Source organism: Ptychodera flava, chromosome 9 (assembly GCF_041260155.1).
Source record: "Ptychodera flava strain L36383 chromosome 9, AS_Pfla_20210202, whole genome shotgun sequence".
NCBI lineage: Eukaryota > Metazoa > Hemichordata > Enteropneusta > Ptychoderidae > Ptychodera > Ptychodera flava.
In genome coordinates, this window is record NC_091936.1 from 36,257,485 (window position 1) to 36,271,792 (window position 14,308).

Genomic DNA, 14,308 nt, shown 5'->3' on the forward strand with positions numbered 1-14,308 from the left:
ATTTCCCCATAGTGGTCTTTGCGACAAACTTTCTCATTCTAAACTTCATGAAAATCACCCCGACTCTCATTATTTATCGATGTCTTTGTGGTGGCATTCCGCTGTATACAAAACTTAAACTGATAGCATAATATTAAAATCGTTGTCATAAGGTCATGCCATTTTAACGAAGGATTTTTTGTCCCGCAGGAAAAGGATTAACAATGACCAGTAGATACGGCAGTCTAGTGACTGCCTTCGACGATATTGTGCGTTGCACGTCCATACCAACCCAAGGTTGTGAATCGGGTAAGCTAAAAGTCATGCCTGCCTGCCCGCAGACAAGACGGTCCATTGTGTATCCATGGCCCATATTGTTGAACTGAAAATGGTGTCACTATCACATGACACATCCTTCCCACATACACCTAGGCTTTAGGCGCGCCAGGCGTTGGCTGCCTATCAGCATTTGGAAATAATAGGAGTGACTCTAGTTGTAGATCGGTTTGCGTGATTTTCAGATTTATAAGCAAACCAACCAAAAATTGAATACTGGCAAAACATGATCTAAAAAGTAACATGGCAAATATTTTATCAATGTACAATCACAATCACTTGTTAATAATCAAATGTTATGACCTTTTCATTAAATCAAATATCAGAGTTTCTGCAGTTTGTGAAACACCAAGAGGAATGTCGGAAAAGATGGCTTGAAGCCGAACTGGAAGCTGGGCAGCTGAAAGAAAAGCTGGCAAAACTTCAGGCAGAGAGAGATACATATGATGTCACACTCAAACACATTAGGTAGGTTTACTAATAGTTGTAGATTCTCATGTAATGATTATTATACTGGTTTGTGTGGCACATTTCTTCAAATGAGTAACCTTCTAGAGAGGTGATATGTAATTTTGTCTGTCATTCTCGAATACCAGATTGATGTGGGTTTTTTTGGCCCCGCGTTCACTGTACTGTCAAGAACACTGTGATGCACAAATTAGATGCTTATTATGGTAATGGCGTACTGCTCGTCTCTTTCAAAGATAGGCAGTGATACCTAAATTTTCATTTGATAATTCATGAAAATCTGGAGCGACAGTATGTAACCAGCGAACTTTTTACAATATAGTAGTAATGATCAAATGAAAATGTAGGTATCGCTGCCTGTCTTTGAAAGAGATATACATTCTGACAAGCAGTATGGCATTACCATATTGTGAAGTGACCCTGGTCCGATTTGTAAGAATGGTTCACCAACAAAATGCTTTTCAAACTACAGTCCTTCAACTGACACAGAGAATGGCAATTTAGTAGTTATACCCTGGCGTATTCCCTTCATGTATTGTGTACAGCATATTAACACATTCAGCAAGAGCAGATATTCAGAATTCTTGGGATTGTGAATGATCCATTAATTTTACCAGAGTTATATAGAATTAGCCAAACAAAGACTACCACACAGGTTTGCAACAATTCTTATTTATGCTGACAGAAAGATTCACGGACTCAATATCGTATTTGCAACATATACTCAGAGAGTCAGTAGCTGTGTTTTTGTCAAGGATGGTAAGCAAGTAAATGCTACCTGAGTTTTCCAGTTATTCTTCTGGGGTTTCCCTCAGTATATTACTGTAATAAGGGGACAGCAGAAATATTACCAGAGTTCCCAAATTATTATTTACTTATTTGTTAGTCAACCTTAGCAGAAACCCCGAGTAGGCATTATTTCAATCAGGCACTATTTTCTCCAAATTATTCAACGCTTAAGATACCTTGCCGTTCCTTTTCTCACAGGTATCAGCTGGATGTTGAGATGAAGAAACGGCAAAAGAGTGAATTGGGAAGAGATGCACTGGTAAGCAATGCTTTATCAGCTTTTATCAGGGACAGTACCTGGAGATACAAAATACATTCTGATGCTCCTGTTGTTTGAATATCTGAGAGTGCTAAAACTATGGGCTCGGCTGGTTATTGGAATGGTATCGTATATAATACCAACAACTCATCTTTCCAAACGTGAATTATTTTTTACGTTGGAATGTTATATTTGAAATTGTATTCTGTTTCTTTTCATGATATGCTGTGATCAACTTGTTGGAACAAATAAGACTCCAGTTTAGCTATATGTCATATGCCTGCACAATACTTGCTATAATTTATGTATTTCACAAATACCATAAATACCAGTCTGCTATGCAATTTCAATTTTAGGATACAATGCAATGCTGTTCTCCTGCAATGGCATTGGAACAATTTTAAATCCCCTGACTTAAAGTTAAAATCATCCATTCTGTCTTTGAATACCAGGATCGTCAGTTGGCCCTTGTCAGAGAATTACTCAATGACGGCAACAGGATCAGTATGTTGAACGAAGAGGAGAGACAGAGTTTGGCTTTTCTCAGTGCCACAAATCTACAAGCAGTCACTCCAAATAAAAGGTGGGTTGTAAAAGTAGTTGCAAAACCTTGTCAACTCTGCTGGTAGATGTGTTTGTGTTGTACAGCTGAGTCATCCCATCTGCATGAGAAGAATATAGTAGTCTTCAGTCAAGGAACCAAATGCAATGTTACTTCTCAAACCCCAGGATGGGCAATGCTGCTAGACTTGCCAACGAGTGAAAGCTTCTCAACTGTTAAAACATGAATAATGCATGAAGAAAGGTGAATCAGAAATCCAGACTGCAGTACCACTACATAATTCAATACCTGACACCTCTAAATAGAATTCTAGTATAATGTTGTTTGTTATCAAAACAAAATTCGTTTCTTTGCTCCCTTTTTACCAGCAAATCACTGGGAAATCTTCAAAACTTTTAAAGGATTAGATTATGCCAGGTCTTCCTTTTTCAACATTCCCTGGATATTACAAGTGTTGTATTGCTCTCTTTTACTCAGGTTGTCCACAGTTGATGAGTCAGGGGATTTACTGTCAGCGTCAGATGTCAGCTATGACCACACAGAGGAAGACTTAGATGACGTCTCGTACCTCAGAGATGGAAAACAGTGGCACAGAACGGCCTCTTCAACCACAACAACAACAACAACAACGAAACCTAAAAAGGTAAATGAAAAGAAGTCACCATTTTAGTGTGCCTTTTTACATGCATAAATTTTCTTAGTTCTGTGACTCAAAAAATTCCTTGCATTTGCTCTTTAAGCAGTGTTAATGTTACGAACAATTTTCATGCGTCAAAGAGAATTGTATGCTTCAGTTGAACATCACACTGGTGTAGATGATTTACCCATGCCTTCCAAAAGTACAACATTCTGCTGGTCACAGATTCACACATTGAGCAACATCAACAGAGCAATACAAATATTAACCATATAGTGACAACACTTTTAACAAAGCTACTCTCTGGCATAAAAGCTTTCAACAGCTCACTGATACAACGTAGATCACTTTTCCAAAACACTGAGTTCAATATCACAGCAGTAATATTAAAAATCTGTCTAAGTATATTACATGTAATTTCATCACATGAGTTTATGATTCTTTTTTTAACTTTCTCAGTTGATTACAGTCCACATGATGATGAATTCATTACTGTTTGCCCTTCTTATCAACAGCGTCCTAGTGCACCGCCCCTTGAACCAGATGTGCAGGAACAGCCGAAGAAAGTGAGAAAATCAGTTACCACAACAGACGCAGTAAGAATATTCAATGTATTTTCCATCCTTCACAAAATACATACCTAGTCTGTCTTTTAAAAAAAATGCTTTAGAGCCATCATTACTTATTGTTTTAGAATACTTTGACGATGACCCATGAAATCTTTCTAATTTTTCTTTTTTAGGATCAGTCCATTGTGACCACCACTACAGTTAACGTGCCAAGCAGTGGTCCCATCACAGCTACTACCCACGTTGAAGCCATACGCAGCCCACCCAACAGACTACCCTCAACAAGTGAGTGTTTGATTGTAAAAGAAATGCAAAATCAATGATCTATCAACAAATTGCACATTGTGACATTAATTCATTATTGTTAAGGTAATATTCTGTTAAAGCATTAACTCTCTTGTCTTTTATCTTGCTTTAAGGATCTGAAACCTTCCTCGTAAATTTAATCGCAAACAAGTACCACAATTAACATTTTAATCCTTGTGCCATGTACACATCAGGTCCAAAAATTCAGATCTTTGTAACTTTGTCACTCACAGAATTTTTCACTAAGTGAGATGCACTTTGAAGTATCTGGTCACTCTATCCGACTGTCTGGGGCATATTTATTTTTTCCCCATTAACTTGCTGTACAAAGACTTACATGATTAAAACCATAGACAGAAGAGTGGAAGACCATGATTGTCTACGTTAAGACACAACACTATACAAATAAATATCAGAATATCTGATACCTAATCAACGTTTGCAAGAAGTATTGAAAGGAACTGAAAGAACCTACTGCTTTAATAATTTAAATTATACAGTATCTGAAAGGTCTACATTACATCATGCAACGTTCTCCACAGCTTGGAAAAAACAGACGGACGACCAATTATATAACAATGCACAATTCGCATAATTTGTCATGGAAGTGTATTCTTGTGTGTATGGTTATAACATATGAATAGATTGCTTGAAAAACAGGGTTGGCCTTATCCCTCCTTGTGGAGAACCCTGACATATCAAAACACCTCAGGGTTTTTTTGAATAATGGAGAGTTTCTGTCATGTCAGTAGGAATTCAGCAAGGTCTTACAAAATAATCCAAAGGGGGAACGCTTCTTTTTTCACAAAGGTACCTGCATTTGTTAATCTTGACTCTGTATACACTTGTATGACAATCTCAGTGCTCTCCCCAGAGCAATTACAGCAAAGTGTCCACTTTCTCTTTAATTTCAGTAAAATGATTGAAATTCATTAACATAACAATTAATTATATTGTCATGCAAATTAACCATTATGCTTTCAGAAATTCCTGGGGAGGAGAACACTTATTATCTGACTGCTATATTAACAGTAACGTCATGCTTTTTAAGATGTAAAAAATAATTATTCCTTACCCAATTTAAAATGATAAAATTATTATCTCTCCTGCCTTATCCTTAAATCACTGCATGGCTAACTCCATATCACTAACATTTTAACCTGTTACTGCCTACCTGTAAGGCTCTATTACCTCATACACAGATTCTGTAGACAGTGATGATTACAATATGCGAGGTACGCCAAGCACGCCCGTGAATCGTGGAAGACGAATGCATACTTTCTGTTCTAAGACCGTCATCAAACCAGAGTCCTGCAATCCAGTAAGTACATGTGGTTACACTTCATGATTTTGCCATCAAAAGTCATTGAGACCATGGTGTTACCTGGCTGTAATCACAAGGTGACCTTGAATTGTTATTGAATGTTATTGACCTCAAATGGCAGTTTAAGAACATTATGAGGTAACCACAGCTACAGATGTCTTTCAATTTGCTAAAAATGCAATAATTTAAGAGTGCTTACTGAAGTGTAAAGTTGTAACTTTTTCACAATGTGCCTGTTGCAAAACTGTCACTCCCCCTTCCAATCTACCTGTCATTTAACCTGTGTCCTGCCTTCCAAATGTTACCAGACGTTCATCTATAATCTAGCAACATTTCTAAACTTGTATTAACCCAACACCAGTACAAATACCAGAAGGAAGATGTTTCTCTGTCAGATTCAGTTGCTTGGACTGTGGTCACCCATGCAGACACTTATCTTGGTGATTGTCATTTTGTCTTGCTCAATTGTTGTATATAACACTGTAAACTGATTTCAATTTCAGTGTCAGAAGAGAATTGGCTTTGGTAAACTTGCCCTCAAATGCAAAGGTGAGTGACCGACAATTTGTTTCACTTGTCACATTGACACATTGACCTTGTGTCGGCCCAACTACCCTTATAAAACAGATTTTTAAAAAAATTGCAAAACTTTGTATATTCATATGCAGTCCCATCACATACAGTAGTTTATGGCATGATGTCCATTTGCCATTCAGTTAACATATTGATATGAGTAATTTCTCAGTAGATTTCTGATCTGTAATTCAAATTATGTACTTTCTGTTATCACTTTCTCAGACTGTCGTTCAGTTTGCCATCCTGACTGCAGAGATCTGGTACCGCTGCCCTGCGTGCCCACCACCACCACCCCAGGCACTGGCGCTGGCAAGAAGGGCCAGCCCACATCACTGGAGTATTTCACGCCCAATAGCAGTCCCATGGTACCGGCCTTGTGGTAAGACAAAGCACTTTCACCTCTCAACAATTTGCAATAATCAATTGCAATTCATGACGACCTACAATATTTGTTGTCCGCGTATCACAGATTTTGTTTTTACTCAGACACAGAGCTTAGTCAGATGACAATTATATCAGTTTGCTCTGTTTCATGATGCTCAAGTTTACATTTAAGTTGTTTGTCTGAACTCATTCACAGCAATTCCTAATCAACCATTGATGACATTCGGATCAGGCTAAAATGAGCCACTTCAAGTGGTAGACCAAAGCTGTGTTGTAAAAGTTTGAGAGTTTGAATATTGAGGCGCATTCAACCTTGTAAATATATTGAAAAAGTTAGTATTTGCATAGCATGTAAGTTTTGCATGAATATTTTATTTCCTTGCCACAACTTTCCTCATAGGATAATAAACACTTTCTGTCCATTGCAGATTCACTGCTGTACAGAGATTGAGAGACGAGGTTTCATGGAGCAAGGCATCTATCGAGTTCCTGGCTCAGAGCGACAGGTCAAAGAGCTGAAGGAAAAACTGCTGAAGGGCAAAGGAAACCCAAATCTGGTCAGTACATGTGTTGAGTCGGGTTTTTTCATAACTACGGAAAACACCATAAGGAAACTCAAACATGAGAAAGAATGTATTCACAGACGACCTGCAAATGCCAGTACTCTCAGCATGATATCTCACTGTTTACTTTCTTTTCACTTGTCAGCAGGCCAATGATGAAATATTAACCCTTTTTCCCACCAAAATTCCAGTGTAACATTTTACTGATTTCATGAATATTTCTGTAATTTTGTGATAATTTTGGACCAAATAGACATAACATTTCAATGGCTGCAATTTTCGGCCAAAATTTTGGGAAAAATCTGAAAAAACTTGTCTAGATCTGAAACAAGTTGCTGGCGATGACACATTCTATAAAGGCAACAAAAGTTGACTTTGGCACTCAAAGGGTTAAATGAGATTATTTACATGCATTTGTGATTAACCTGTACTCTAATACATAATAGTAGAGGCTTTTTGTGAATTCAAACTGCACTTCAAATAGACACATGACTGCTTAGCATGTAAACACGGTGAAGACTTTCATAATCCAAGATTCTCAAGTCACCTACTGTCTCTTTAAACAACTATGGTATTACTTTCTCAAGTTCATGGCAGAAGTTAGCAATTTGGCGCCAGATTTACAGGGGTGTGATTTTCTTTTTGTTACTTATTCTAATGGAAATTTCTTTAATTTCGTTTTGGCAGCATCAAGTAAATGATATCCATGTGGTCTGTGGCGCCCTCAAGGATTTCTTCAGAGGGCTTAATGAACCCCTGGTCACTTACAGACTTCATTCACACTTTGTACGCGCAGCAGGTAAGGACTTCATATTTCAATACACTCATCAAAGATTCCTTTGTGTGTGTGTGTGTGTGTGTGTGTGTGTGTGTCTGTGTGTATGATAAAGAGTTTAGAATATGGAATTTTGACTGAAGAAGTTACCATGTTGTCAAGTTTATGTGACTTGTGAAATACTAGTGTACAGTGTTGGGTCTTTCCCTTTCAGAAATGTACGACGAGACAGACAGCCATACAGCCATTTACCAGGCAGTGAGTGAACTCCCACAATGCAACAGAGACACCCTGGCATACATGATTCTGCATCTTCAGAGGTAAGACACAGTAAATATTCACCTGCCACAACCCTCTCCAAAACCGTACTGACAATAAATCTCAAATCAATGATATGAATAAAGGAAATGTGATCCCTTTTTTGAAAGAAGTTTGTACTTTACTGCTCAAGAATCAACACTATGTCTGATTATTATTTCATCAACTTTTTTTCTTTAGCCCTTTTCCTGCCATTTCCATATTTCACCATCAGGTCAAGGTGGTTAAAATTAATGAAACACAACATATTCCATATGGTGTATTTTAACATAATACTGTACATTTGAAGGCTGCTGAAAGCATAAATACTGTAACTAAATTGATTTTTATGGACTAAAAATGCTATAACAGAACCAAGCCAAGTGGGTGAAAATACGTCATGTTTTGGCTCAATACCACTTTTTGCTGACTTGGCTGATTTGGAAGTGATACTGTCTGGCAGGAAAAGGGTTAATATGTTGTTCGCTTGAGTTGTCTGCTGTGATATTTTTGTAGGGCCAGCCTAAATTATCAAGAGCATCCTGGATTAATTCTTACAAAGTCGCAAAGTGACATAAAATTTGCCAATATTGACATTGACACCTGTGCATCATTCATTTCCTTTTTTCAGAGTCAGTGAGGCCCCCACCTGCAAGATGCCTCTGTCGAATCTTGCCAAGGTGTTCGGACCCACATTGGTTGGACACAACAACCCTGAACCGAGCCCCATTGAAATGCTGGAAGACACAAAAAAACAAGCCAAAGTATGTCCTCGCAATAGCCCTGCAAATACCTTTTGACAATTTTTTGCAGAAAATTGATGTTGGACAAACCACAACATTGCCTGTATATTAATCTTTGGATAGTGTGTTGTTTTAAAATTATTGCAGATTCCTTCTGAAAAATGTCAATGCTGGTAGATACTTTTGAAACTTCTGCAAAAATTACCTTTTTGTTGAATGTATTTGTTTCCGGACACCATAGGCCACTGGCCCTTTGTACATTTTGAGCAAATCAAACATAAAGCTGATGAGAACAGTTGATAACATTTAGAACTTGTGAACTTACAAATATGTACAGAGAGTTGTAGAATGATGGACATTCCAACTCGCTGAGAAAAGCCTGGCTCTTTTCAAAGGCATAAGACAAAATAAGGTAAAAAATAGGATAGCGAATTAAATTCTCTCTCTCTCTCTCTCTCTCTTCTCTCTCTCTCTCTCCTGCCACAGGTTATGCATAAGCTGTTTGCCATGCCAGAGGATTTCTGGAATGCCTTTGTATATGTGGACATTGAGAACGAAGTGATTTACAATCGCAATGCCATTTCATCCAACACACCAGAAGCCAAGCCAAGTAAGGACTCAGTCTTTGTCTTATGTTCTGTGATTTTCCTAATATCTTCATGTAGTATGAAAGACATTGAGAACTGCCCAAGATTAAAAACAATGAGAGGCAACAGGGAAAAGGCACAATATTCCAATCGAAACGTGATACATTTGATCAGCAAATTCCTAGTCACTGTAAAACGCTGACAAAAAAGACATTTTGTGTCCATGAAATGTTCCCCCTTTGCATTATAATATAAATGCTTACACACAAGGAACATGCATAGACACATACAGGTAGAAAACCAGCATGTCAGCAAGGAAATTCACTCTTTTCCAATATGTTTTTCCAGCACCAAGCAGTATGCTGGGTCCACTAACAACTCCAGGAAAGAAAGCCAGCAAGTCGTCATCGAGTAGTTCGATGGGATCCGTCGGAAAGAAGTCCCTATTTTCAAGAACACCAATGACACCGAGGTGAGTGACAACGTAAAAACAGCTATTTGGTCGTCTTGTTAGTTTTCACTTAGTGAACTCTGAGGGAGTGTACTTAGAATTCATCATTGCTTATCACTGCTGTCTTCAAGGAACCATTGCAGCAAGAAACACATTTGTTTATTATTTTACATTAAAACCTCCCCCTTCCCTGAACAAAACTTCAAAAGTGCAAAGTATTTATGTCTTCCCAAGAGTAAAATTTAACAGTTTTTCTTTAGCTCTCGATAATATGCCCTGGCCGTACTGCATCATCAAGTAATTGGTGTGAGCTCGGAGCCTTCTTTCTTAGCTCAATGATGCAGAAGTTGAGGTCCGTAAGATGATGATGCCCAAGTTGTATAAACTAATGTCACTCGTTTCTTAAAGTTATATTTTTTCCTAGTCTCAGTTGTCATGGGACACTAAATTGTCATCGTTTCAATGACTACAGTACAGAAATTTCATTACGCTATGGAAATATCAGGACACATGATGATGGAAAAAACATATTAGGCATTTTCTTTAACAACATCGCCTTCAAATTTCAATAACCAAATTGCATTTTCATATTGAACTTGAACTCGAAAAGGGAATTTATAGGTCGCCGCACTTCAAATTGAAAATCTGTGATTTGTACAACTAATCTGGAAACTTTTTTATTTTCCTTTCCATTAACAGGGGAGACAAGAAAAAAAAAAGCACTACTTTCTTCTCTACTCCTACTCTAAAATAGTTTACCATCAAGCAGAGAAAGCACCCTCTTGTGTGAAGGGGAAAAGAACTGACTTGTTTTATTCCAGAGACCGTTTCATGTCTTCTTTGAGTCTTGACTGGCATTTCTCTATCATTTTGGTTTTTCTTTGCTCCTCTTTGTTAACCTACAATAGTTAGTACCTGCAACAGAAATTAGTCAAATCATAATGTTCATGTCACAGTGAAGCAATAGGAAACATCACACGTCAGCCATTCATTAGCAAGGATTACAGTACACTATGATGTTATTGTCACTTTGATAGTTTAAAAATTATCAGTATTTAGGATAATTTTTGCAACGAACAAAAAAATATACTTGTGTAAGTCTGAAATGCAAGTACATGTAATCAAAATCAGACTTGTTAACATTATACAAAAGTCATACTTCTGTTGTCAGTCCATTAGTATCAGTCATACTGTACATTTCAGCATAACATTTGCAAAATTACACAATAGAAGAAAAATACCTTGACTTGTCTCAGTTATCACTGACCTTGAAAGTTCACTTTCTTGATGCCATGGATAGTTGATTAGTAGACTACACAAGGTTATCCAAGAGACTGTAATGTATGATAATACGTTTGTCTTTGGTTTGAAGTTTAAAAATCACAAACAGAATTTGACATTTGGTTTGAAACTTGGTTACTTCAAGTCCCTACTGTTAAAAACAAAAATGGGACATTCAATTGGAAATTTTGTAAGTTTTGACAAAATCATCGCTCACTCTTCCAATCCATCCTTTGGAAAGACGAGAAAGTCATAACAGTTGTTGGTTACCATCAGTGTTACCTATAACTAACTCAGCATTTTTCATCAGCATAAAAGAAAACCACATAGCTGACTCTTGCTTGACTCCGCATTTTGTCAAAGTCACCAATCCGGTAACTTTTGCACTTTCATTTTCTACTTACTCCCAACGTCACCATCCCATAATTTTTCTGTTTTTTATGCTCCTCTGCATCTTAGCACCCCACTTATTGTACATATCAATGCAGTACAATCTGACCTTAACCTTGTAAATATCTTGCCGATTTTATTAGGTGTGTATAATGTCAATGGCAACCTTACCCATATTTATGTATGGAACTCTCAGTGGGATTCCCACAACTTGAATATTTGTGAATCCCTTCAGACCTCAGTAGATATGCCATACCATTTTGTCACTGAAAAAAATGGTCTAGATGAGATCCAAATATCCTGTTCAGACAACTTGGAACTGGCAATGCATTGCTCTTTCCAGTGGAAAGACTTTTGTAATAGCTCCCATAGCTTGACCATTCATGTTGTTTTTGGTCATGGGTCATGACATTTGACAAGAAGTTGCAACTGTAATCGTTACTCATATTCACAGTTTCGTCCTTTGTCAACATATTGTGGAAGGCCAGAAACTGATTCCTGATACTTATCTCAGATTTTTTTATGAAAGCGTGTCTGTTCTGAAACCTAAGGTGGAAATCTATAAGCTCCATTTTCACCTTATTAGTGAAACAAAACAAACCAAGTGTTTTAGAGTGAATCTCAATTTTCAACTGCACATTGCTCAGTAGTTGTGGCTTTGAGAAAAAGGTAATACATGTGTTGAATCAATTTGTTGACAACCGAAAACCTGTAGCCTGAAAGAAAGAACACACCTTGTCACACACAGAAGTGGTTGCTTCAAACATACCTACCCTGATAGAATTGGCAAAACATTATTGCACGGTGTTAAACTTGTTAATTGTTTTAAGTTAAAGAAGACAATGTCATGGTAACCCATAATGCCATATTTTTTCTCTTTCACCCGTTCCCATAGAGCTGAGAGCACAAAGAGTCACAAGAAATCTTCCAGACCACGTCACTTCTTCTCGTCTCCCAAACTGGTGTGAAAATAGAACCCACCTCACAACTAGTGTAATGGACACACCCTGTAACTTGCATGTTAACAATGCATGACAACCGACCACAATAACACTCTCTTCTCTCAAATCATCCACTACATGTAAAGATAAGAAATATTTTACCATATATTCAACACTGCCATTGTTTTTGCATTATATATTTCATTTAAAGTCTACTCAAATAGTTTATTACTTTTCTTAATTTCACTTTAATTAACATTTATTGGCAGATTCGATCCAACTATGTACATTTAGCTCGAAAGGCTTTCAACAAGTGTTATGTCTGGCCAGCAAAAGAGTATTTTTTTCACTGCTTTTCATTAAGTTGTGCAGATATCCAATTACTGTATATTATATAATTAGACTCTGTGTAACCTCATAGAGCTTGTCAGTGTTTTTCATTGGTTAATTCTTCAACTTTGAATACAGTGTAAAGGTCAGAGTTGAAAGGTCAACACTTATCAAGATCATTTACTCCGATGAGATTATTAGTTTTGTTTTGTAGGTGATGATCTATACCATTATACAAACAAGTTTACAAAGTGCAAATAAAGTATTAACATTCAAGTAGTATTTAGATTTTTTATGATAGGTAGCTACTGTAATTCATGTAGACTCACCTTATGTCACTTGTATTACACTGCATGTTTCATATTTTTTAAGGGGCGTTTTCAAAACTATACTGAATCCGATTGACTGGAATTTTAGAATTGGAAAAAGACATTGTACAGTGAAGTCTTATAACATAAATTGATAGCAATATTAAACCGACAATTCAATGAGTAGGACGATTCTGACTGACTGGAAGACAAAAAAACAGTCATTGTATATAGATTTCATTTTTTTGACACATTTGCATATAGGTGTCATTGTCATGTATCATTTAGTTAGAATACCTTTGTCTGTCTTCTTGCATTTAATTACAAATATCTATGCATGTTACATAAACCAGTGCTGCTGCTACACTAATACTCATGATAATAGTTCATTTTTTACTGTTTGTCTGAGATAAGTTGATGTTATTTTTACAAATTAGCAATGTTCATTTCATAAAAAAATAATTCATTTCTGAAATCAGGATCCATGTAATCTACATCACAGCTAGATGTCATCATTACCAAAACATAAACATCACACCAGTTAAAGAGGCATATCTTTGATGAGATTACACTTAATCAAAATTCATTAGAAAAATGAACCTATCTTCCAGGGGGGGGTGGGAGAGTTGTAGGTGATTGGTGGATCGGTTTAATTCACAGCAACTTAAGGAGTCTGAAACAGAGGCTACTTGTGTAGCCCATTGTTTTGAAAAAAGTAAATTATGGTCAATAATATTCAGCAAATCAATAGCTGACTACAAACTTCGAAGATGCTGCACATTTTTCAGGAGTGCATTCATTGAACAATGATTGAATCCCATCAGAAAGATATGCCCCATGAACACGTGAACTTGACCAGTGGCTCTATTGTCCTATGTGTATGACAACCGTGACTTTCTCCAACAGTCTTGAGTTTCGTAATAGCTGTTCACACTGTATGGAAATAAAATGGACTGATAATACTGATTTTACTGCATACTGCTTTATTAATCTCTTCATGTGTGTTAACCCTTTGAGCGCCAAAGTCAATTTTTGTTACCCTTATAAAATATACTTAAGTCAATTTTTGTCAGATTTTTGCCAAAATTTTGTTAAAAAACTGTGGCCAATGAAATGTTGTGTTCATTTGGTCCAAAATTATCAGAAAAATTACAGAAAAGTTCATAAAAATTGGTAAAATCTTGCACTAAAATTGTGGTCGGAAAAAATATAGCACTCAGAGGGTTAAAGGTATACTGTCACCTGTTCCAATTTTGCCACATGGAAAGCGAGAATCTAACCAATCACAGATTTTAAGCGGGTGGCCGCTTTTTAACAGCAGCGCCCTCACGTGGGCATTTGAATACCAAGGAACGCCCCTTTGACCATATATTGGCATATTTAGATTACAGGTACTGTATACCTTTAACACAGTGCAAGAATGTTAGGTAGACTGAAATACTCATTCCTGTAC

General features: G+C 36.9%; 1 protein-coding gene across 1 annotated transcript; it reads left to right on the forward strand.

Annotated features, from left to right (window-relative positions):
- Positions 1-157: 157 nt before the first annotated feature.
- Positions 158-13,822, forward strand: LOC139140854 (rac GTPase-activating protein 1-like). Its single transcript, XM_070710303.1, has 17 exons — positions 158-288; positions 642-783; positions 1,771-1,831; positions 2,284-2,414; positions 2,871-3,036; positions 3,546-3,626; positions 3,773-3,884; positions 5,108-5,226; positions 5,733-5,778; positions 6,028-6,181; positions 6,590-6,746; positions 7,440-7,551; positions 7,742-7,847; positions 8,456-8,588; positions 9,054-9,177; positions 9,503-9,626; positions 12,172-13,822. The coding sequence occupies exons 1-17, from the start codon at positions 204-206 to the stop codon at positions 12,242-12,244; spliced, it is 1,926 nt and encodes a 641-aa protein (XP_070566404.1). The 5' UTR covers positions 158-203; the 3' UTR covers positions 12,245-13,822.
- Positions 13,823-14,308: the final 486 nt, after the last annotated feature.